The sequence below is a fragment of the Podarcis raffonei genome, chromosome 6 (genome assembly GCF_027172205.1).
Source record: "Podarcis raffonei isolate rPodRaf1 chromosome 6, rPodRaf1.pri, whole genome shotgun sequence".
In the NCBI taxonomy this organism is placed as follows: Eukaryota; Metazoa; Chordata; class Lepidosauria; order Squamata; family Lacertidae; genus Podarcis; species Podarcis raffonei.
Window position 1 is genome coordinate 47,445,830 of NC_070607.1, and position 23,313 is coordinate 47,469,142.

General features: G+C 46.3%; 1 protein-coding gene across 2 annotated transcripts; it reads right to left on the reverse strand.

Annotated features, from left to right (window-relative positions):
- On the reverse strand, positions 1 to 23,241 carry LURAP1 (leucine rich adaptor protein 1). 2 transcript variants are annotated; one of them, XM_053392573.1, is made up of 2 exons: positions 23,089 to 23,241; positions 1 to 4,072 (listed from the first exon to the last, which is right to left on the reverse strand). In XM_053392573.1, exons 1-2 carry the CDS (start codon positions 23,239 to 23,241, stop codon positions 3,371 to 3,373), a joined length of 855 nt encoding a protein of 284 aa, XP_053248548.1. In that variant the 3' UTR covers positions 1 to 3,370. The 2 variants fall into 2 exon arrangements, with proteins under 2 accessions (XP_053248548.1, XP_053248547.1); XM_053392572.1 differs by lacking the exon at positions 23,089 to 23,241 and adding an exon at positions 14,520 to 16,263.
- Between the last annotated feature and the right edge of the window lie 72 nt (positions 23,242 to 23,313).

Below are 23,313 nucleotides of genomic sequence, written 5' to 3' on the forward strand. Positions count from 1 at the left end.
GAAAGAAGCATAAAGGATTTTATTGTTCTTGGGGCTGGAAACATGGGCAGAGGCATTAGACAACATTGCTTGTGGAATCTATTCATAATCTTCATGTCATTCACTGACCCACACTACTGCTGAAAGCTGGCTTTTTGTCCTTTCAAGCCAAGGTGTTGGTATACTGACATGCATACAAAAAGCTTTAAGGGTGGATATACCTGACAGATGAAGCAATATAGGTCTCTTCACAGAGGGCAGCCACTGCTGCTGCTGCTGCTCTCATTTCTGAGTTTGGATTCTTCAGGTTTTTAAGACTACATAGTTTGTACCAACCCACAGCAGCTCAGAAGAGGATGGGGGGAGGGGAGGCATCGGGGGTCAAATTAGATTGGCCATCATCAATCGCATGATTGAAATAAATGTGTCTTAAAATGCATGTAGTTTGTCTTTAAACATGCTGTTTAAATAGCGTGCACACACACACACACACACACACAGTGTGCAATCAGGATCAGGACTCAAGCATGTGGGGAAGGGGCTAACCCTTTTTCAGCCCCGTGTCACAGTTTGAATGAAAAATGCCTTCCTCTCTAAATTTTGCTCCCCACCCCCAAAAGTAGCAGTTTGGGAAGGAATAGTATCAGGGTGATAACATAGGAGGAAAGGATTAAAGTACCCCCCCATCATTCAAAGTCGAATCCTTTTTTAAAAAAGGGGAGGGACAGTTGCTGTTACACAATTAAGGGTTCTGTGTAATTTCACCCTTTACAATTCAGCATTACATGGGAAATCTGTGTGTCTTCCTAGCAGCCTGAGAGAAGAACAAGTCCTTAAGGTTGTTGATGCAACACTTTGTGGTGTTGTGTGTGTGTGTGTTTTCCTCCTTAGAATTACGTTGAAACCTTCAGGAGCGGACCGTTGTGACTTTGTTGTCAAAACCAGAATTCAAATGCACAGTGAACTCTGCCATATGGCTGGACACATCTACCTTCATCACACGGCATGCATAACTGAGTGCTGAACGTTGTATTGCAGCTGAGGAACTGGCGCCTTTAAGAATGATGAGCATAACAGACACGGAAAATTTAAGTGAGCCTTCACAGAAAAGATGGTAAGACCAGATTGGCCGGTGTCATTTTGGCACGTAAGGTTCTGAAAGAAAATCTAGGGAGAAGATGGATGCTCCTCAAATACAAAACCATGTTTAAAAGGATTTCAAAGAAAATACCGTAAGGATTCAGAATGTAGCATGCTGTGCTGTGAAAAATGGTTTTGAAACTTGCAGGATGAAAGTGCACAGTGGCTCAACAGAAGCACTGCAAAATTATGTAAGGCTGACAGATATCTGATGTTACTGAGAGCACCTGTCCACCCTGCTTTTATGAATTTGACATTGTCTACAATGCTGGCAGGTCAAAAATTGCAGCAATGTGGGGCATGGTGCAGCAGGGAGGAAGGAATAGCAAATGAATTGTCAAACCTTACAGGGAGGAGACTGGAGGATTTGCATCAGAGAGAGTCCAAAATTGGTCCTGTTTCAGTCTTAGCCAAAGTGGGTTAAAGGGACCATTAATTTAAACAAAGGGACCATTAATTTAAACAAAGCCAAAACTACTTCAGCCTGCTCCTTTATTCCCTTTCTAAAAGAAGAGGAAGATTAGATTTTTGCTTTAGCAGGAGTCAAACGTTGGCTTTATGACATCCCCACAAAATCAGGTAATTCCATCTCCCTCTTACTACAGGGTAAATTGCATGGGAGAAAAGCTACTCAACTTCTTTGAATCCACACCAGAAACAAAGCACATGGGGTTGAGGAAAACCCATGTCCCTGGATATCAGCCTGAAGGTAGTGACAAAAGCATATCTGTCTGTGTTTGTGTCCCTCTGCGGAGCTGAAAATATGCTGGCTCCCGAACATTTGAGCACACCCTCACTTCTTCTCCCCAGGATTTTCATTGATCAACTTTCCCCAATCTGGTGCCCTTCAAATGTTTCCACAACAACAACCCTGTTTGCTCAAGCCAGCATGTAGCAAGGATCAGGGATGATGGGTGCTATAGTTCAGAAACATCTGAAGGGTACCAGGCTGGTGAAGGCTGGCCTTGTAAAATGTGTGAACACCAGAGAGAGGCAGTGTCCTGTCTCCAAGCATGATTCCTGCCTCCTTTTAAGCTTGGAAAGAGATCTGGGGCTTGTTTGTGCACCTCCAAGGTACTTGAGCTTCCTGAAAGCATGGAACTAGGGACGGGGAAATAATCCCCAGAGACATGCTACACCTTCAGTGCAACAGAGGCACTTCTAGACAAACTTCTGGGGGCCACATCTCAGTAGAGGAAAGAGCCGGGGTAGAAGTGGGCAGAGCAATAAATGTAAATGTTACCATTGTACAGAGTAGGCACAAATACACACACCCTTATCCTCCATCCAAGCAACCAAGAAGCGTTTTCAGAGTTCAAGAACACATTCCAGACAAAAGGACCCAAGGAGGATGCAAAGTAGGACTGGTGAGGGCTGTGGCCACAGAGGAGTATAGCTGGGGGAAAGCAGTCTGTAGGGGATCCCTACAGGCCAGACAGAGAAGTCTGGAGGGCTGCGCTTGTCCCCTGGATCTGAGTGTCCCCATTCCTGCTCTAGCCCTTCTCAAAGTGCCTTTGATGCACACTAGGACAGTAGGAATGGTTACTACCCCCCCCCCCATTTTCCTCTGCTCCAGCTCAGGTGGAGGCAGCGACGAACAGAGAGGAAGGCTCATCATGGTGAGTGCTGCAAACAAACTGGAATTTGTTTCCCCCATTCCTTTCTTAAACCTGGGACTTTGCTGAACTATTGAGCAAAGGAGGGATAATTTCCCCATCAAAGTGCATAATAACGAAACAGATGAGATGGGGAAGTGGTGTCAAAGGCGTGACTCTGCTTCCCTTCTGAAACCCACAAGCAACTCTCCATTAACATGAACTGGAAGAATAGGGGGCAGAGTTCTCCCAAGGAAAGCCAATTGGGTTGCATCAAGGTATGTGCGCCTCGTTGCTCTTAAGATGAAGATGTTTCTCCAAACCTCATGGATGTGTGGAAGCAGTGATGTGACACACATGACAATGCAGCATCTCTCTCAGAGATTAGAAACATTATTGCACAAGATTGAAGGATGCCGTGATGGAAGGCCAAGAACCCCTCCAACAGGTATCGCTCGACACAAGAGCTCTTCTTAGAGGCAGTTAATGACAAGGGAGAACCATGCAACTCTATGTTGTGTCCACCAGCAAATGCAGTAGACAGAAGCAACCATTTTGGCAAGGAAAACAGATGGTCCAATCCAAAGTGCAAACTACTGTAGCTGCATGAGGCCCTGAGCCCATAACCTGCTAGCCCAGGCAGCAAGTCTGGGATGCTACAAGAACGTCACATCGTCTTGAGACTGAACCCACTGCCAATGGGCATCATACTCCAAGTGCCTCCTGCTATTCAACTTGCAGTTCTCCATGTCAACTTTGCTGCTCCTCAAGGCCTTTGCTGCTGGGCTGCTCAACTGCTCGGCAGCTGCCAAGGGTAACTTAACCTCAGTGCTTTGCTCCAGCCCTGGGACATTTCTGCCCAATATCCCATTGGCCATTGGTGGTGACTTCCCAGCAGCTCTGTTTGGCTCACTTGAACACTGGCTTTTAACGGGGACCCTCTCGAGGCACATTTTGCTTTTCTCCGGCTCTTTCTCACCCTTGGCAGGAAAAGCCCTATCTAGGTCAGTCTTTGATCTTTCCAGCTCAGCTCTGGCCAGTGGCCTGCCCGGGGTGGAGGACATTATGGGTTCCATGGAAGAGCTTTGCCCATACTCGTCCATATCATCAGCAAGTGTGTCCAAATAGCTGCCAATGGAGATGCTGTCCAACTTGTCATTGGGGTCTTGAAGGCTGTTCCAGCTGCCCCGCCGGGATGTCTCCTGACTCTCCACCAGGCTGTACTGGCTGCTGGTGAGGCTGCTGCAGCGGCTGGTCAGCGTCCCTTTCTCCTCCAGGAGCCACTTCACCGCCTCTATGCCCTCGTGCACTGCTACTAGCTGCTGTAGGATCTTGATGTCTATTGCTCTCAGGTAGGCCTGTGGGATAGGAAAGAAAATGCAGTACGAAACTATTAGCTGCAGGAGATATGGAATGGAGGGCCTTCTGGAAGGTATATATGTATAGCACAGGAACATGGGAATCTAGCTCAGTCTTGTCTGCACTGACTGGTGGTGAGATTCAGGAAGGGGTTTCTCCTAGCATGATCCTAAATGGAGATGCTGGGAACTGAAATTGTGGCATTCTGCATGCTATGGCCCTTCCCCTTGGCCACTCAGTGCAACAGCCCTGCTTCCATGAAGAACCACCAAAGTGTTCTGACAATGCAAATATAAATAAATACAGTAACAATGCCAACTGGCAAGGGGTGGTTCTTGGCACTGGACTTCTCTCAGTTGGGTCAGGAGCTTCTCATGTGTTCCATGTGGCAGGCAACAATGAAAATGAGGAAAAAACACCAGGTGGCTGAAATGAAATGCAGTGACAACAGAGGTCTCACCAGAATGCCCCATGTATTGCATGAGAATTTACTGCCCCTCAGGAAGACAATTTCCCCAAAAAAACCCTGTTGGGCCTGCAATAAATTTCACTTAAGCTACCTAGAATCCCCCTTAAAAAAAACAAAAAAACCCAGCCATTACATCTTTCCTGGTTTTGTGGTTGGGTTTTTCTATAGAAACCATTTTTTCTTGTAGCTACCTCATTTCCACAAGCTACCTCAAACCTTTCCCCCTCCCAAAGCAGTGGCATGGTGAAGATCAGAGGCCTTTGTATATAAACCAGTGGCAAACAGCTCCTAATAAAAAGCATAATTAAGCATTCTTTGATTTAAAAAACACCGTTTATGAATCAGTCCCCAGGTTTCACAAGGAGAAGCTGAGTTCCGTCAAAGTTCTCCCAGTTGTACACAGCATTTGCTCTTGAATGCAGCCAGCACAAAACTCCACGATGCTGTCACAAAACTCAGAAGAGAGGCAAGGATCTTGAAAAGCTAGCAAATGATTTGTTTAGAGAAGTTTTGATTTATTAGGCTAGATTCAAAGGCAGCGGTATTGGTAAATGATTCCAGCTGGACAAGATGCCATTGAACTAGCTGATGAGGCATGTGAGCACCATGGACAGAGGAGAAACAGTTCCAACAGCACATAGCGAAACGGGAAAACAAACAGCAGGCCTGTCTTCACCTAGAGACCAAGTGTACCACCAAAGGCCAATGAAGACCAACCCACAGAAAGCATGAAAGCCATCAACTAAGGGCAGCTTGACACATGATGATTTCTGCAGGCAACACCAGCATTACACTAGTGCTTCCCACTGTGGATGTCAAAAGTGCAGGTATAATGTTGACCTGCATCTTTGTGTACAGACGTCTAATCCAATCGGGGTGCATAGCATTTGAAATGTACATAGTTACTGCAAGAAGCACCGGTGAGATACTTGTGTTTCCTGCAGCAACTCCAACATGAAGAGCTGCTCTGAAATGTATGTATAAACATTGAAACCCCCCTTTTCTTCTTCTAAAAGAAAAAGAACTTTAACTAACTAATTGATACCAAAAATCAGTACTGGCGATGACTATTAGAGTGCCAGATTCCAATGTATTCAGTGGAGAATGATTAGTACTAGACCAGATCTGTTTCAGGTACAGATGACTTGAACAGATGTAGATATATTCTCACAGTTTCTGCTCATGAGTTCAGACATGGAATAAATCCTCCTTTTTTGGAAAGCAGAGTTACCGGTAGTTGGCCAGGGCACTCAGTAGGGCACTTAACAGGGAATGGCGAAGCATTAATTGTGTCCACTTTTCCTTCAATAATACCCCATAACTAGTTTTGGGCTACAGGTTTCAAGCCATTTTACAAGGGCTTGAGGTGGCAAAATAATATTTACATACCAGCAGTTTTGCACTTCCATTGCAGCTGGTTTTGGAAAGGGGAAGTCTGAATGAACAGATGGAGGAACTATGACTAAGGAAATACATGTCCAGGAAGTGCTTTTTAAAAACCAGGAAAAGACCAGAGAACAAATGGCAGGTCTGCAGGACATGGATCCTATTGCACAAATGTATAGTTCTATTTTTGAATAAAGGCAAATAAACAGAACAGCAGCTGTTCTTTAAAGAGATGTGACTGCTTTGTAGTGGCAATTCCCAGTGGGCGGAATGAATGTGTTCAGTCTGAAATTGGATGGATGCAGGCAGTGAGCATAGACTTCTGAATTGTTTTCCAGAGTCTCTGCTTCCATTGCATCTTTTAAAACATGTTAAGACTTAAATTGCTATAGGTTTAAAGAAAATACAGTGGTGATACGGCCTACATCTCTGGGCTGCACACTTAAATAAAAATGGCTCTGAATGTGGTGCAGATTGTTAGGGGAACAGTCTAAATATCCTACTAAATATCCTACATGGATACTCTGGATATGTCCCCCTGGACCTTATAAAAAATTCTGTGCTGATGTTCCCATAGGGCAGCCTTTGTCAACCTAGTGCCCTTCAGTTGTTCTTGGGCTACACTTCCCAGAAATCCCAGCCTGGATGGACAACAGTCAGGGTCAGGGATGATGGGAAGTGGAGTCCACTATGATCTGGAGGGCACCACAATGGCTACCCTAATGTGCTAGGAGCTAGCAACATATCTCCATGGCATATCTTCTATGCCCAGGGATGGTAAAATATGTAAGAATTCAATTTGATTGATTAACAAGGGAGAGAAAACCACCACAAACTAAGAAGGAAGACAAATTCCTTTGTGGGCCAATAATTATGTAAACACTCCCAGTTTGATGCTGGCAGAAATGTATAGGATGTTCCACTTGATGGGCCATCAGGGTCTTAACTGTGCAGCAGAAGAGTTCTTTGAAGTCCCTTTCTAGGATTGTGTCAAACCAATTCACAAAACAGAAAAAACACTTGTTTATTTTTGGTGTAGGGTGTTTAAGGCCACAATTCATTTCAGTGGTATATTACTAAAAAAAACCTGCCTCTTAATGACTGCCAAGTCAAAGTATAAGCTCACAGCATGTTTCTTAAACTTATTTGTTTACATTCATAACACACCTATCCTTCATCTAGAACCCAAGCAGGCAGGCATGCAATTCCCAGCTAGTCACCCATCTAGGCATGGACCAGACCCAGACCTGTTTCATTTCAGCAGGGAGGTAGCCTCACGTGCCTTCGGAGTACAATGAGACATTGCAGGATTAAGGACGCTAGGCATTGCAGCAAGTACAGGATTCACTAAGGCCAGTATTCTAAATACCTTACTCTTAAGTGACTTACTTTTGAATAAACAGAGTAAGGTCTGGACTGAAAGATTGCAGTGAAGTTATCTGATAGTGGTGGAGCCAGGGCTGTACAAAAAGCAAGTTTTAACAACCAGCCACCGAACGCGAAGTGGCTCCTTGAAATTGCTAAAACCATTGGGACCTGCAGCTTCTTGTACCAATCATGTACAGATGACAAACTCCCACCCCCTCTCTAAGAACTGCATTAATCCACATTTGGGTACATCTGTGTAACATATTTGCATGGCAAGCACAACATGGGTGGGGATACCATTGCCCTGAGCAAGCTTCCACCCACATATCCAAAGACAGATAAGGAGTCTCATGTGAAAACATGTTCTTCACACATTATTCCCTTCTGCCGCTTTCTCTCTTACACACACACACACGCACACAATTTAGGCTGAGTGGGGATTTGAACCCTGGTCTCACAGGTCCTGCACTCTAATCACTACACCACACTGGCACCAAACATGCAGAACCACATGTTATGTAAAGGTAAAGGACCCCAGACAGTCAAGTCCAGTCATGAACGACTCTGGGACTGCGGCGCTCATCTCGCTTTACTGGCCGAGGGAGCCTATGTTTATCCGCAGACAGTTTTTCCGGGTCATGTGGCCAGCATGACTAAGCCGTTTCTGGTGAAACCAGAGCAGCACACGGAAATGCCGTTTACCTTCCCGCCGGAGCGGTACCTATTTATCTACTTGCACTTCGACGTGCTTTCGAACCGCTAGGTTGGCAGGAGACATGTTATGTAGGACATATTATTTTTTGTCCTAAAAACAAGCACCTGTCTATCCCCCCACCTATTAAACCAGGGCAACAGTAAAAAGGAAGAGGCTAACCCTCCTCCACCAGTATATTATTATTATTATTATTATTATTATTATTATTATTATTATTCCACTCAAACACCCACCAGTCATTGTCCCTTGTGGTCATTTCCAATTCCTGCCTGTAGGGTGTGTGTGATTCATATCTCGGCACAACCATGAACTTACAAGTTGGCTTTGAGCCTCACATTTCAATGTAGGACACACCGTACAACATTCCTGTAAGGCAGGGGAGGGAAAATGGTGGCCTTCCAAATATTGCTGGACTACAGCTACGGCTGATGGAAGTTGGAGTCCAGCCACTTGTGGAGGACACAGGTTTCCCATCCCTGCTCTACCCATTGAATACCCAAAAGGTACCATAGTGTGTTGCTTCAGATACACATTGCTTCAGATACACAATACACATTGTGTTGCTTCAGAACTTGGGCCTATATATATAGGCCCAAGATCTAAAGCAACGCAGTGTAACTGTTTACACTTAACCTTAGCCTGAGAAAGAAAGGAAGAATACAGAAATTGAGACAATCTGTGGTGATTCTGAGTTCTGTGCACCAAGGCCTCTCAGCTGTCATATTTATGGGCATGCTAAGTTCCCCTGTTCTCTTACACTGACAAGTACCATATCTGCCTGCTTATCTGTTCAAAAGCAAGATGCGAAGGAGAGCTTTAGCAAAATGGGCCATGATTTGCAAATAATGTTGAGTAGTACAAAGAATTGGTTGGGTGTTTTTTTTAAAAAAAAGATACTGGGATTTCATTCCTCCCTGCTTGATATCTCTCAAGTGCTGCTGCAGCGGCACAGTGTTCGCCCCAAAGGCACTTGGTATTAATATTAATTAGTGATTAATGGGGATCAAGCAGCACATTTTCTGGTTTGATCTAAATCCCAACTTTCCCAGGGATTAAGAACAGACACAAACTTCCTCTTTGTGCTTGCCGCTAGTAAAATCAGGTCCCTCTGTCTTTTAGGATTGTAACCAAATTGAGAAATCAGTTGTGCAAAGTACAATTAGAATCCAGCTGCACTGACTGCCAATTAGTTTCTGAGCCCAAGTCAAAGTGTTGGTTTTGACCTATAAAGCTTTAAATGGCTCAGGACCACAAGAACTGCCTTTGCCCATATGAACTGACCAAACCCTGCGATCATCATCTGAGGCTCTTCTTCATGTGCCTCCTCTACGTGAGATCTGGAGGATGGCAACATGAGAATGGGCCTTTTCTGCAGTGGCTCCCTGTTTGTGGAATGCTTTCCCCAGGGAGGTTTGGTTGGAGCCTTCATTATACACCTTTAGGCACTAGGCAAAAAAAAATAAACAATCCTCTTAAACAGACCTTTGGCTGATTAGAATCCAATGCCCTTTTAAATGTGTTGAGGGAGGGGAGATTATTGGTTTGCTTTGGTTCCTACTTATTATGTATTTTGTGCTTTTCATGTTGTAATTTTGTGTTTTGACTCACCCTGAGATCTGTGGATGAAGGGCAGTATACAAATTTAATAAAATGAATGAATGAATGAAAAATTTAGCGTCATCAGCGTATGTGCAACAAACCCCTGACTTCAGTCTAAATAAAAAATATCCCATTTGTTTCAAAAAGACTAGATCCAATCCAGCAACTGGTCTAACTTAAGGGCGAAGAGCAGGAGTTTTGATGAGGCAAAAAGTTCCCAGTGCAAGTTATATCTCAGCAATAGCTCACTAAATGGCCACAGGTTACTGTCATTCTCTACCTCCATCTCAGTTAGAGGAAAGTGACATTGGGCCATCCACAAATCTTTGCTGAATTCACTACTGCAATTACAGCTAGCTACCCTCTCGCGTTCCTGGGGTTAGTAATTGCCCTTTGGGGCAAGTAGCTTGCCATACCCACTGCTCATTCCACTAAGAAACTTCTAGGTATGTGCACATGGATACAGGCAGGCTACACTGATATTTTATTTTATTTGCATTCATATGGAAGGGTGTTCCCAAGGCAGTGGGACTCACCATATTTGGAAATCAGTCTCCAAAGTTAGCATTAGCTCTGAGCTAATGTATCCCAACCGTTTTCTTCCCCCATTTCGCAGCATCCTTGCAAATAAAAAAACCTCAGCATTTGAAACTGAATGGATGATAAATGAAGCTGAATGCTGCCTTCAACCTCCTCCTCGCAGTCTTTCTACCAGTTCAGAGACCTCAAGAGCATCTTTCTCATGCTGTGGAGCAGATGTATCCCTTAGGCAAAGAGCCAGCCAATCTGTGGAGGACAAGAGGCTGTACCCTTGTGTACTATTTTCTCCCTGAGGAAGCAATCTAACAATAAACCACATTTCTTATTGTTCTCTTTTTTTATGCTGATGTCTGGGAAAGGATCACTTGCATGCCAAGATCTAAGTGGAAGATAATAAAAGGCTCAGAATAATTTCATCAGCAATATCTATGGATTAGATTGATATTCTTGCCTTTTATTGCATTTTTGTCACATTAACAGGCAAGTTGGAAAAGGACTTCCAGGTTAGCGCCAATGACGAATGGCGGAGTTCCTCCGACTGGAGGAACGGGCTCTGTGGAAATTGGGTCTTCCCGTCACGGCGAAGACGGGGACCCGCTAGAAATCCCAAGCGGAGAAGCCTGGGAACGTGGGGTTCAGCAGAGCACCAGGAGCGCCTCCCCTACTCGCGAGGAAACCCCTTTTCGGGGCTCCGGAGTGAAGTGGGGTGAGCAGCGCGGTGCTGCGAACCGACTCCTATTTCCATGGAGGGAAGCCGCACAGCCATCGCCGGAGAGCGCTGACTTTTTCCTGATGACAATTGGACTCTAAATCAAGTACCCGTGAGTAAAAACAGAAAATTGGATTAAGAAACCTGTAAAATTTGTGAATTAGGCAACGAAGCAGGAAGGTTTAAACAGGAAGTCCGCCTTCCGCTTTTTGTATATAGACTGAAGCAAAGACCTTGCAATCTAATAGCCTGGAAAACTGTTTTAAAGTTGGAAATTTCCTGCATCCACAACCAATAAAACCCCCTTGGAAGCAGGAGAAAGCGGGGGGGGGAATTTGACTGTTTAATCCTGCAGGAGGAGAGTAAAGGAATTTAAGTTTCCATCGTCCCAAACCTGGGGACGGGGTGTCTGGACAGAAATTGTTTGAGACGTCTATTGATTGAAAGTGGAGCATTTTGACAGATAGTTAAAAAAAGAGAGAGAGAAACAAATTAACTTCAACGCTACTTTCTGCATTTCTGCATTTTAAAGAAACAAAGTATTTGAAAACCGAAAGTAATCTCCTTTGTTGGATACATTTTAAAAATGGATACAAATAGAAATTGTGTCCCCTAGAGGGAGCCTGTCAGTTTGTTGTTGCAGCTTACTTGGAGACCTTACAGCTGCGAGACTGGGATCGTGGGACCAGCCGTTTGACCTTGAACAGAAATGTGTTGGAAGGAAGGTTTGGTATCTGCCCTTGGCATGACAAATGCTTTGCTGGAGCAGCTGCATGAGAAAATGAACTTGATGAATGAAAAGTTGGACCTGATGAATGCTGTAGCCAGTGAATCTGATTTAACAGGAAATAAGGATAAAGAAGCTATACAGTGACCAATTCAGGAATCTGGTTTGACAGGGCAAGTCCAAGGGCAGATGAGGAAGGAAGAGGCTGCGATTACACCTCAAACAACACAAATGGAGAGATCCAAAGTCCTGCAGGAGCAAAAGCCACTGCACTGGAAGATTGAACTTGGAGAGTGTCTGGAAGTTCTTGGAGTCAAGGAAGCTCTTAACTCTAGTGGGACTATGAAACAGGTGGACAATTATCTTCTGGATAACTATTTTTTGGATTATAAAGATGATGACGGGGAGTGGGACTGTGGGGAATGGGCTAGTCTGATGAAGGAAAATGGAAATTATTACCGGATGGAATCCTCCAGAGACCCACTCCCCAAGGAGAAAGGGGAGAAATTACGAAAGAAACCAACAAAAGACAAAGAAGTGCACAAGCACAAACAAGAACAAGAAAATCTGCAGAAGGGGCCTAGAAGAGACTTAAGGGCCTCGGACATAAGATCACCAGATTGATGGACTGGATGTAATGGTCAGAAAGGACTGACATAACCCGAGACCAGGAAGAAGGGACGTTGGATAAAAATTAGAGATATAAAGAAAAATTTCTTTTTACTTTTGGAATTAGTGCAACATTAATTAAATATCAGGGAACATGCTGGAAAGGAACTAAATTGGCTTTAGTAAAAAAGATTTAAGGAGTTATGTATGAATATGGTTTAAATTTTGAAATTTTAAGGTTTTTAAGACAAGATAAGGTTAAAGAAATTAAGGAAAATTGAATAACAGAATATATTAAAAGATGGAAAAGATATGCTGAATTAATAAATAAGATAGATTGTTAAGATAAATTATTTAAATTAAAATTGAGAAATATGGGAAGAATTTGCTGGAATAATGAATTAAATTAGAATACAAAAAGGGAGGTGTGAGGAGGTTCAAGAAATAAGCAAATGAAAAGATGTAATTTGAGATTTGTATTTTTTCTTCTTTTTTGGTTTTTCTTTTTATCTTATTTTTGCTGTATTTTTCTGGGGTTTTTTCTTTTTTCATACTTATGTATTCATGAAACTTTGAATAAATATCATCTAAAAAAAAAAAAAAAGGAAAAGGCTCCCGGCAGTGGTTTGGGTTCAGTTTTTGAACTCACCTGGAAGTAAGCTCCACTGAAGACAATGAGACTCACTTCTCAGTAGGCATGTATATTGGATTGCATCAAAAGTTTGCAGACAACAACATTTAGCATTTGTACTGTGCATTTAAAGTGTTTGAAGCATTTCATAGTCATTATTTTTTAGCAATTCTTAAAACATTCCTGTAAGGTAGGCCACTGTTAGGATCCCCAATTGCAGAAGAGAGGCTGAAGCTAAGACTGAGTGACCTTAGTAAGCCCATGACTGAGATGAGATCTGAGCCACGAGCTTCTCCGTTCATAGTTCACAATCTCAGCAACAACACTTTGCCAGCCTCTACACACACATATTTATATAGCATGTGTCTGTATATGTGTATATGTATATAGTGCAAACTGCAATCCTACGCATGCTTACTTGGGAGTATGTCCCACTGCATCCAATGGTGCTTTACTTACTCTATGTATCCTTAGCTCTTCAGCATCAGTCCATCATCAAATATCCCGTTCTAGCCAATATCTCAAAGACAGACATTATAGAAAGAGGATGTGCTTAATCAGTCCAGATTCCAACTGAAATGACATTTCCACTGAAACACTGGCTGAATTGACACAATGGGTCCCAAGACCCTCAGCTGGTCTGTGAAACGGGGACTTGGGACTTGAAACGCCTTCCTGCCTCCAGCATCTGAAATGCAGGGAAGTTTGTTGCTCAAACCCCATCGCTTCCAACCAGCATGGCCAGTGGTTGGGGATTATAGGAGTTGTAGACCAACAACATCTGGAAGGCCACAATCCCACAGCCACTCTCTCATGTCAGGAGATGGCAGGAAAAACATAGAAAGAGAAAGACTGGTTGATTATTGCCGGAAGCGCCGTTCCAGCAGAGTCACTTACGACAGGCAAAACATGGTTTGTGTGCATTAGAACTGGTTTGCTGTGACCTGAGGTTCAAGTGGAAGCAGCCACTTATCACAGATGCTGCAGTACTGGAGTTCCTGCATAAGTAGGGGGTTGAGCTGGATAACCTCTGAAGCCCCTTCCTATGATTCTAATAATCAGCTACTACATGAATTGGACTGAAAAGATGCACGTATAAATGGTTGGGGTGCAGTTAGCAAATGTAATGTGATGCAAATGTAAAGTAACAGATCCTCTGGATAAATGGAGCTCCCTCCCCAGCAAAGAAATGATGCACACTTATTGTCTCCAAACATTTGGGTTTAGAAAACGCAGATTCTCAATCCCACACTGGAAGGCACAGCAGAGGCGGAACTTAGACAGAGTTGCCCAGCACTTCTATTGCACTCGAAAGGAGGAATGTATGAAGAAGTGGATGGTGACAAATCTAGCATTGAGGATGGGCACTGTCCACCCACCCCCGAAAGGCCATGTAACACAGTGGGTACAGCATGCGTTTAAAAGGTCCCAGGATCTCTGCCAGAGCTGGGAGGAGACCTCTGCCAATCAGGGCAGGCATGCAGGGCTGGACGGACCAATGGTCTGAGTTTATGGGAAGGCTTTTTTATATACTACTGAGCTGTTAGGATGGGAATGAATCGTTACCCTGTTCCACGGGAGCAGGGAGGGCCTTCTAGCTCCATCGATAAAAAGAAAAGAGGGGGAGTTTCGAGTCGTGCTTTTCCCCTTTCACCCCACAGGTAACCCAAAAAATGGGGGCAGCAGAACTCACCAGCTCCAGCTTCAGTGCCTTGATCTTCTCTCCCAGACCGTGGCGCAGACCCCGGCTGGGGCTGCTCCGGAGCAGATGAGCGGCGGGATCCTCCCTGAGCCAGCGGAGCAGCCCGTCGGGGGCCTTCTGCCCTACTTTGCTCTCCAGATCCTTCAGGTCGTGGGGCAGCGGGAGCTCGGCGCAACTCCCCGGGACCTCCATGCCCAGGAGACTGGAGCCGCCTTCAGACTGGGGAAAGGGGCTCTGCCTGGAGCAGTAGGAAGCCAAGGACCCCCCTCCCCAACTCCTTCCCAAAGTCAAAGCGGGCGGGCTCTACATGCGCTCGCAAGTAGCAACGCGCCTCGCTGCTTATTCAAGAAATTGGCAGCCAGCGCCTCGGCCTGCACCCCAGCGCACCCCAAAGATCTGGGGCGGGGCTGGGGTGGCTCAGCAGGCAGCAAAGCCTAAAGGATCCGGGGTGGGCCTCACTCTGCAAACCTCTCGGCTCCCAACTCTCCGCACTTTCCGATCTCTCTTTTATCACTGCTCCCCATCTGGGATTTGGCCAGTTATGAAACCCCCTTTGCTTCGCTCCCGCCTTCTCTAGGAAAGGCGGAGGGCAGCGGCCGCCCTTGCTTTCTCCTTCCAGGACCTTCGGGAGAGGAGGACACCCACTTCTGGCAGGAGTTGACAGGGGGCTCCCTGCAAAAGTTGCCGCCCCACGCAACAGCAGAGGGAGAGCGGGGAAAGGGCTGCCGCCGGAGCTGCGAAGCTGTATTTTTTCCAGGCAGCCCCGAAGGACAAAAGAGATCCCTCGTCCCTTTGGAGAGTCTCCTCCCGCGCGGGGCCGTCCGGCAAAGGCAGGTCACCCAGTGACGTCCCACGCGGCTCCTGCTGCTGCTGTTTCAGCCTCTCCCACCTGCCCGAGCAGGGATAGGAAAGCACAATGCAGAGAAACAAACTGCTACTAGCCCAGCTACCGTAATGCACCTCGGATAAGCGCATCATGACGCTGCTGCCTTATTTCCCCGCGTGGGGAGCCATACTAATAAATGACACTGGTAGGCAGAACGGTTTAAAAGCTGAACATCCCGTTTAGCCTTCTCGCTTCTCCGTGCTTCTCCGTTGCGCGCTCGCTCTCCACTCTGGTCTTTCTTTCTTTTATTATTACATTGATAGCCTGACTTTCTTCCAAAGTTGAAGGCAAGGTGGCTTGATCTCCCTGCCAAAAGCACTGACCAAACCTGCTTAGGGTCCGCAAAGTTGCTGTTGCATCATGCGCTGGTCGGGCTATGTCCAAGATGTCGTCCACAAAACCCATCTACCATGGTTTGGACAGAGACCGTGGCTGCAGACAGACAGCAGTTTCTAACAGGGAGTTTTGTGTTGCGTTGTGCACTTTCCATCCTATCCTTTGCGCAAACGGAAGAGCGCTGAGTGGGAGGCAGTGGAGCCTGGTGCCCGTAGGGCAAGAGACAGGGAGGCCAACAGCAGGGGGAGCCAGAGCAAATGACTAGTGGAACTGGAGCCAATGACAAGCGGAGTCAGCTTCTCCTTTTGTCCACACCATTCTCTCTGCTGTGTTCTATTAATTAGGGCAACCCCAGGAGACAGAAGCCCCTGCCTAGACTGCACTTCTCTGTTGGCATGACTATCACCATCCTCAGTTGCTACAAGGAGGCAGAACACCACTGCCCATTCTATGGTCCTGAGGGCCTTAGTCATTCTCAATCCAAAGCCCACCAGCAGATTCTGCCTCACTGATTTATATGCAAGAAAGAGACCTGAAGGGACGAGGCTGGCGGTCTCTTTGTGATATTACTTTTCACCATGACAGCTGGAGACATTAATAATAAATCCAGGCAGATAGGCTTACTCCAATGGTTTTCAACCAATGTGCTGTGGCACCCTGGGGTGCCTTGAATGATGATCAGGGGTGCCGCAGGCAACACCGACCTCCTTCCCTCTTTCTTTGCTTCTCTCCCTCCTTGGATGCCCGCTCGTGTCTCTGCCTCTGCATGCAAGGCTGTTTGCTGCAGCAGCCCTGGCTACAAGCTACCTTGGCAAATGATGCCTCTGGGGCTGGCCAGGGGGTGCTGGTTGCCAGGAGCTGAGGTGGCCTTGCAGTAAGCAAGCAAGTGGACGAGGGAGCCCCACCCTTGCTGTTGGGAATGGATGGACAAGTGGGAGGCTGGACAGGCAGGTAGGCAGGTACATCGCTGGCCTTTCTTGTGCCTGCTGTGTGCAATGCCTGCCTTGGAGCTGAGTGCCAGGTGCTGAAGGGGCGCCCTTCTGCCATGCAGGCCTGGCAGCACCCACTGCTGCCTCCCAAGGTAAGGTGCCGGCCTCATGTTCACCTTTGGCCAGTGTCTGTTGGACCACTAAGGCTGGAGGCATCCTCTTCCCAGGCCTCTGTGGGGCAGTGTGAGGAGGCACCTCTCTTTGGGGCAGGGCAGGAAGCTCAGAGACCAGGAGTGGCAGCAGCTGCCCAGAGGAACCCCAAGGATAGTGGAGGCTGAGGGAACACTCCACAAGGGAGGATGTTCGAAAAAGGCTTGAGAGGCTGCCAGCTCTCAATAACAGGGCTCTTGAGCCCCACAAGGGGATGCTGCAGAAAGAATGTAGTTGGTCAAGGGAGCCATAGACTCAAAAAGGCTGAAAACCTCTGGCTTACCATAGCTGTGCTAGGGAATTTTTTTCAGCTCAAGGGCCACATTTCCTCATTGTCAACCTTCCGAGGGCTGCATTCATGTGGTGGGTGGAGCATGAGGCAAAAGTAGGCAAAGCAACAGGTATGCCTTTTCCCTTCGTACAGTAGGCTGCACACACGTTATAGGTTTCCGTACACACACCTATTCACAAGTACCTGCCTATCCTCCATCCTAGCAAGGCAGAGGCATCGTCACCACTCAAGGACATATTGCACCCTGGCAGAAGCACTCAAGTGCAGCAAAGTGGCCTCAGGAGAGTCCCGATGGCCAAACAGAGAAGCATGGAGGGCCACATTCAGCTGCTGAATGTACCCCACTCCTGCTCTAATGAATCTTATGGAATCTGCATGGGGCCAAACTGCATGTGATGATGACAGCAGCCTCATCTCATTAAATGCAGGGCTTGCCATAAAGGAGACGGTGTGCCATAAAGGAGACGGAGGTGAAATCTGAAGGGTGAAAAGGCAAGATGGATGACATCCCCACTGCTTTCCTCTCCCTGCCCCACCCTGCTCTGCCCCTGCAGTCTGTGCCCCCAAGTTAAGTTTTCTTCCACCTGGACTTGAATACTAGAAGTCAACCTAAATAGGAGAAAAGTGACTGGCAGGGGTAACAGTGGCTGGGGAAGTGTTACACTCCCCTGACTCACATCTTTTTGAGCATTAAATTGCATTTCAGCCCTGCTTTATTCATGATTAAGGAAGCATAGTGTTTAATGTCACTGGCGTACATTTGCCCCTTGTATGTACATAGAATAAAGGTGGTTATTTGGACAATAAGAGGTTTCTTTGAAACTTGTTGGAATATTTCCCAATAAGCATTGTTTTGCATCATTTTGGATTCTTTGTGATTGTTCTAGTGACACGACCCTCCAAACTGGGGGCCCCTTTGGGGAATGATCAACGTTGCCCTTGCAGGGAAATTGATTCAGTTTAGAATCTAGACCAGCAGGGGATTTCAGATCAATGAACCTTATCAGCTATCCCCTTTCATCATCCCTAAGCCAACTCCTTTGACAAGTTAAATAACAAGATTGAGCCATCAAGTGGAGAGTAGGGGAAGGAGGCGTTCTTACTTCTGCATAATTCTGTGCCTCCCAACACAGGAAGAATATAAAGCATTAAATTGGCAGCTTTCCCATAATGGATCGCTTTCTGCTCGCTGCACTCTGTGGCTTCATGCTCTGATGAAACCAGCTGGCACATGGCAAGGCACTGCAGCGCTAGCACATGGTTGCAATATCTCATTGATGCCATTTCTGTGGGAAGACATCTAAGCAGCCATGGATCGCCTTCTATCATGCAAACATCCCAGCACCTTTTAAGGCTCCAATTGTATCTGGCACCTTTTTCTGGAAAAATAGTGTGCTCTCTCTCTCTCTCTCTCTCTCTCTCTCTCTCTCTCTCTCTGTGTGTGTGTGTGTGTGTGTGTGTAATCTTCTGAACCGCCCTGAGATCTTTCAATGAAGGGTAGTATCATGTAAGTAGATAGATAGATGATAGATGGATTGCGCTTTAAGTTTGTTATTTCTCTCTTTGGAAGAAAGCAAAGCAGTTTCCCCCTGAATGCCACTGCTGAGAATCACAGATGGGCAGACTGTTGTCTCAAGTCACCTCCTAATATTCTGCTGGAATGCCTCTAGGGGCATTCAAAGTTTTGACATTCTCATTTGTTTGTTTGTACAGTATGGTGGGCACTTTCAAAATGCTGGTGCCATGATAGGTGTTATTTCAGGGCTGCTTGTGTAGTGCAGACTTCAAAGCCTGGGCTGGTCTCACTCCAGGCACAGCAAAAGAGCCTGCATGCACTGGAGAAAGTGGGTGTTCACTAGATGGAGATCCTTCATTCTTCAATATAACTGTTCCAATAAAGGAGAGATATGGCCCTGGAATCACATGAGCAACTACTTAGGACCCTTTCAGACATCCTTTATACTGTGCACTCATGATGACTTGTATTGAGGCAGCTATACACTGTCTTGCTTTTAATTCTGTTAGTGTTTGCAAGAGTTCTGGGGCAGACGTACTGCTTCGTTTCCAACCAGTGCATGTCCCATAACATCCTGCTGAAATCCTATAACAAATCCTGTAACATTTATAGCACAAATGTTGCAAGGTGTCCCACTTTTGTTGCAATGCTGTGATAACGTTGGAGAAGCAGCTAATAACACAGCATGTGTGAACAGTCCACTATAAGTCTACCACTAATGCACTATTATTGTATCAATGACATTGTAATGACACTCTTGTATTAATTGTTTCCCTAACAACTATTATTGTATCAATGACATGTTGCAGAATATACAAAAAGCAAACAAAGAAATGCAGCCTCCACCAGTCTGGAGGGACCCTCAGCCACATTGCATCCTACTCCTTTTTCATCATATATTGCTGTAGAAGCATCAAGCATGCAATTTCCTCCCCAGAGGAATGGGTGGTTACTAATCCTAAGAAGTGTCTAGGCACCTAGTACCAAGATGGGATACTGAGTTGGATGAGAGGACGTGCTTGACCTGGTGAACCTGTTCATACTTTTTGACAGCTGTGGCCTCTTCTTTGTCCTGGAGTTTCTATTTGTCAATTATACCAGTCTGAATGGCTAGTAATTAGCAGAGCGATCTGGCTTTCCTTCTGGGAAATCACCCTGCTTAATACAGCCAGACACTACAGGGCGATGCCTGGAGGAGCCAGCCAACCATTAAATTGTTAATCTGCTTCAGGGGGCCTAGCAGACTCCAGCCCACCCATGCACAGAGGAGGGGGGTCAGAAAGGACAGAGGAAGGTGATAAGGTGCAAAGGAGGCCAAGGATCTCCTGCGTTTAGAAATTGTGTGGAGGCAGCAATTTCAGCAGGAGCAGCTGCACCAAGCAAAATTCCATCTCCTGCCCCAAATGGGCAGGGTATAAAGAAGAAGAAGAAGAAGAAGAAGAAGAAGAAGAAGAAGAAGAAGAAGAAGAAGAAGAAGAAGAAGAAGATATTAGAGCCCCAGTCTGCGCCTTGGCATGTGCTCACCCTGAAAAAGAATGCAGCTATGACCCTGTGCCAAGCCTGGCCAGATGCAAAGGATGGTAAGGTGCCTCTACTTTTAATTTCTCCACCCTTGTATTAACTGTTTCCCTCTTCTCAAGGGCTCAGGAACCCTACCTGTTCTCTGACACTGCTTGGAAACAGAATGAAGTATTCTGACCCCACACTCTGTAAGAGAGACTCTCGTACATGGGCAGCGTTCTAGTTACAGACAACTAAATAATGAAGCAGCTTCTCTGTGAACTAACGTAAAGGTCAGATTGAATGTTTAGCCACACCAATAAACTATACCTAAGATCAAATTCATTTTCATGTCTTGATAAGCACTACAGAGGACAATTCAACAGAGAGTCATTGTGCTTCATTCATGCACTCAGTTACAGCACTGCCTTTCTGCTATGGCACCAAAAAGTGATTCACAATTTTTAAATATAAAAACAAGCAAAAGTTCTCTCTGGCTAGCTGGTCAGGAGCCAGCTGAACTTTTTTCTCTGGTATCTTGGATGAAGAAGAACAGACACAAACACTCAAAACCTAACAGGGGGAAACGATTTCCATGCATCTGTAAATAAGCTGTAAGACACCAAAACAAAAACTAATGAAACTATTTAACTTTACCTTTGAAGATTTTTTCCTTGAACAAGGCTGCTTTGCTTCTGTCCATGTTATGATGCCGCCACCCAGTGGTGTAATAATGCAATCTTCCCCTAATTGAAATTAGGACTGAATCCGTATAGGCTCAACATGTGAAAGCAAAAGGAATGTGTCTGCTTTCCTTGCATCCCACCTCCACCAGTTGCAGTAGCCCTGGGTGCACAGAGCCTATAGCCCAACGCATGCATTATGTGCAGGGTATAGCTGCACAGAGAATGGAGCAGGGCTGCACTTTCAACCTACTTCCAATGCTGGGTCTTCCTTCTCCAACAACTAGACGTGCACAATTAGCTGCAAGGAAAGCCCAGCATGGGAGCTCCTGCTTAATGGGACTTCTCTAAGTAAACTTGCGTAGGATTGGACAGTAGTGGTTTTTTTGTCTGCTGCAACATGGGAATTCTTCTGTTATTGGTTTCACTCTAAAAATGTCAGTACAACTATCATATTCTCAGGGTCAGCATTTTTATTTCAAAGATAATGACTTACCGTATTTTTCGCCCTATAGGATGCACTGTCCCATAAGGCACACCTAGTTTTTTGGGGGGGAAATAAAGGGGAAAAAATTATTCCCCCCCCAGGCGCGGGGCTGGGGCGGGGGAGGCCTGAGCTTCCCCCGACCCCAGCCCCCAAACAGGCAGCTCTCTGCAAGCCGTGGGAGCCCAGCGCTGGCTCCCGCTGCTTGCTGAGAGGTCCGCGAAGCCTGGACGCGCTGAGCTCAGTGAGGGCAGGCTTCAGCATGCAGGCAACTCTCCGCAAGCAGCGGGAGCGCTCCCGCTGCTTGCGGAGAGGTCCGCGAAGCCTGGAGAGCGAGAGGGGTCGGTGCGCACCGACCCCTCTCGCTCTCCAGGCTTCAGCGAAAGTCTGCATTTGCCCCATAGGACGCACACACATTTCCCCTTCATTTTTGGAGGGGAAAAAGTGCGTCCTATAGGGTGAAAAATACGGTAATAACTGTTGAGTTCAATCTTTTATTTTAGGAAATTCTAAAAGCTGAGATTATATATTGCGCTTCCCCAGAAGCCTCAATGGGGCTTGCTTCTCAGCAGGCACTTGTAGGACTGTGCTGAGAACCACCTGTAGCTGAAAAGGGCTCCAATGAGCAGAAGTTTAAACCATCACTCCTCCTTGATGGAACAAGGCAAGGGAGCCTGTGGTGCTCCAAATATTGCTAGACTAAAAAAACCATTATCCCTGCTTATTGGCCATGCTGGCTGGGGCTGGTGAAGTCTAACAACAGTTACAGGACCACGGGTTCCACATCCCTGGATTACGTAAATTGGGTGGGACTTTTGTGTTGTCTAGATGAAAAAAAAGAAATAGGAGGGGCACTGTGTGAGAGAGGAAATTGGGTAGGATTCCCCCCCCCCTTTGCATCTCCTTTCCTAATGTCGTTTTAAAACAAGGTTACCAGACATCCCCGTTTCCTGGGGACAGTCCCCGGATTTACAAATCAGTTCTCATATATTTAGTAGGAAGTTGAAAAGTGTCCCCAGATTCATTTAAAAAAATCTGGTAACCTTATTTTAAAAGTTCTATCCTTGAGGCAAGGGCACTCATACTTTTAATCCCTCTCTAACCTTATTCCTCTCTTGGAGCTCTTGGAAGAGGGCATCCTTTAAGCACTGGATAAATCTATGACATACTAAACACTCGCCTGATAGTTTAGTGTCATGGGTTTGTGTGTGTGTGTGTGAGAGAGAGAGAGAGAGAGAGAGAGAGAGCGAGCCGAGAACCCAAAAGTGTCATCTTACGCATGTCTGCCCATTCTTGAAGAATGCTCTAAGGGTGTAGATAGCCTTCTGGCCAGCAGAAAAGGCTGTGGCTACCGTCATCTTTTATTCTCTCCCCCACCCCCCGGCGCCACATTCATCCAGAAATGTAGCGCAATTGAGGCTCCCCTTCTAGCTGGGGGCGACTAACGAGCCTCTGAAACTAACGTGTCGTGTTTGTCGGGATTTGCACCCACCCAGCAGAAGTCGACTCCAGGAAATCTGTCGCTGCCTTTTAGGTAACTCTTTAGTGTAGCGACTTGTTACACGTGTGTGTGTGCGCGCGCGCGCGCCCGCCCCCCCCCTCTCTCTTTATACACGTGTCCCGGCGAAGGTGCTGCAGAAAAAGCAGCTTGGCTTCGGATCGAGGTTTCTCTTTTTTAGCCAACCTTTGGGGGAACAGATCTTGGCACGCCTGCCTGCTCTCGCCTGCTCGGGGCTCCAGCCTGCGGCTTGGAAAGAAGACTCCTCGTCCTCCTCGCCTGTTGCGCTCCTTCGAGGAGGGGCCGGCGCTTGGATCGGCGGCCAAGGGGGCCAATGGCACTGCTGCGTCCCTGCCATGCGGCGCCTTCTTCCGCCCATCGACAGCCGAGCCGAGACCTCTGCGGCTGCTCCGCCCCTTCTCTCCGCCCGCTGGCTCGTCTCCTTCTTCTG

Excerpts from the sequence above, each read along its gene's own strand:
- LURAP1 (XM_053392572.1), bottom strand. The coding sequence starts at position 14,720 with ATGGAGGTCCCGGGGAGTTGCGCCGAGCTCCCGCTGCCCCACGACCTG. Across the intron at positions 4,073-14,519 it reads AGGCACTGAAGCTGGAGCTG|GCCTACCTGAGAGCAATAGA; the intron begins GTGAGTTCTGCT and ends CCTATCCCACAG.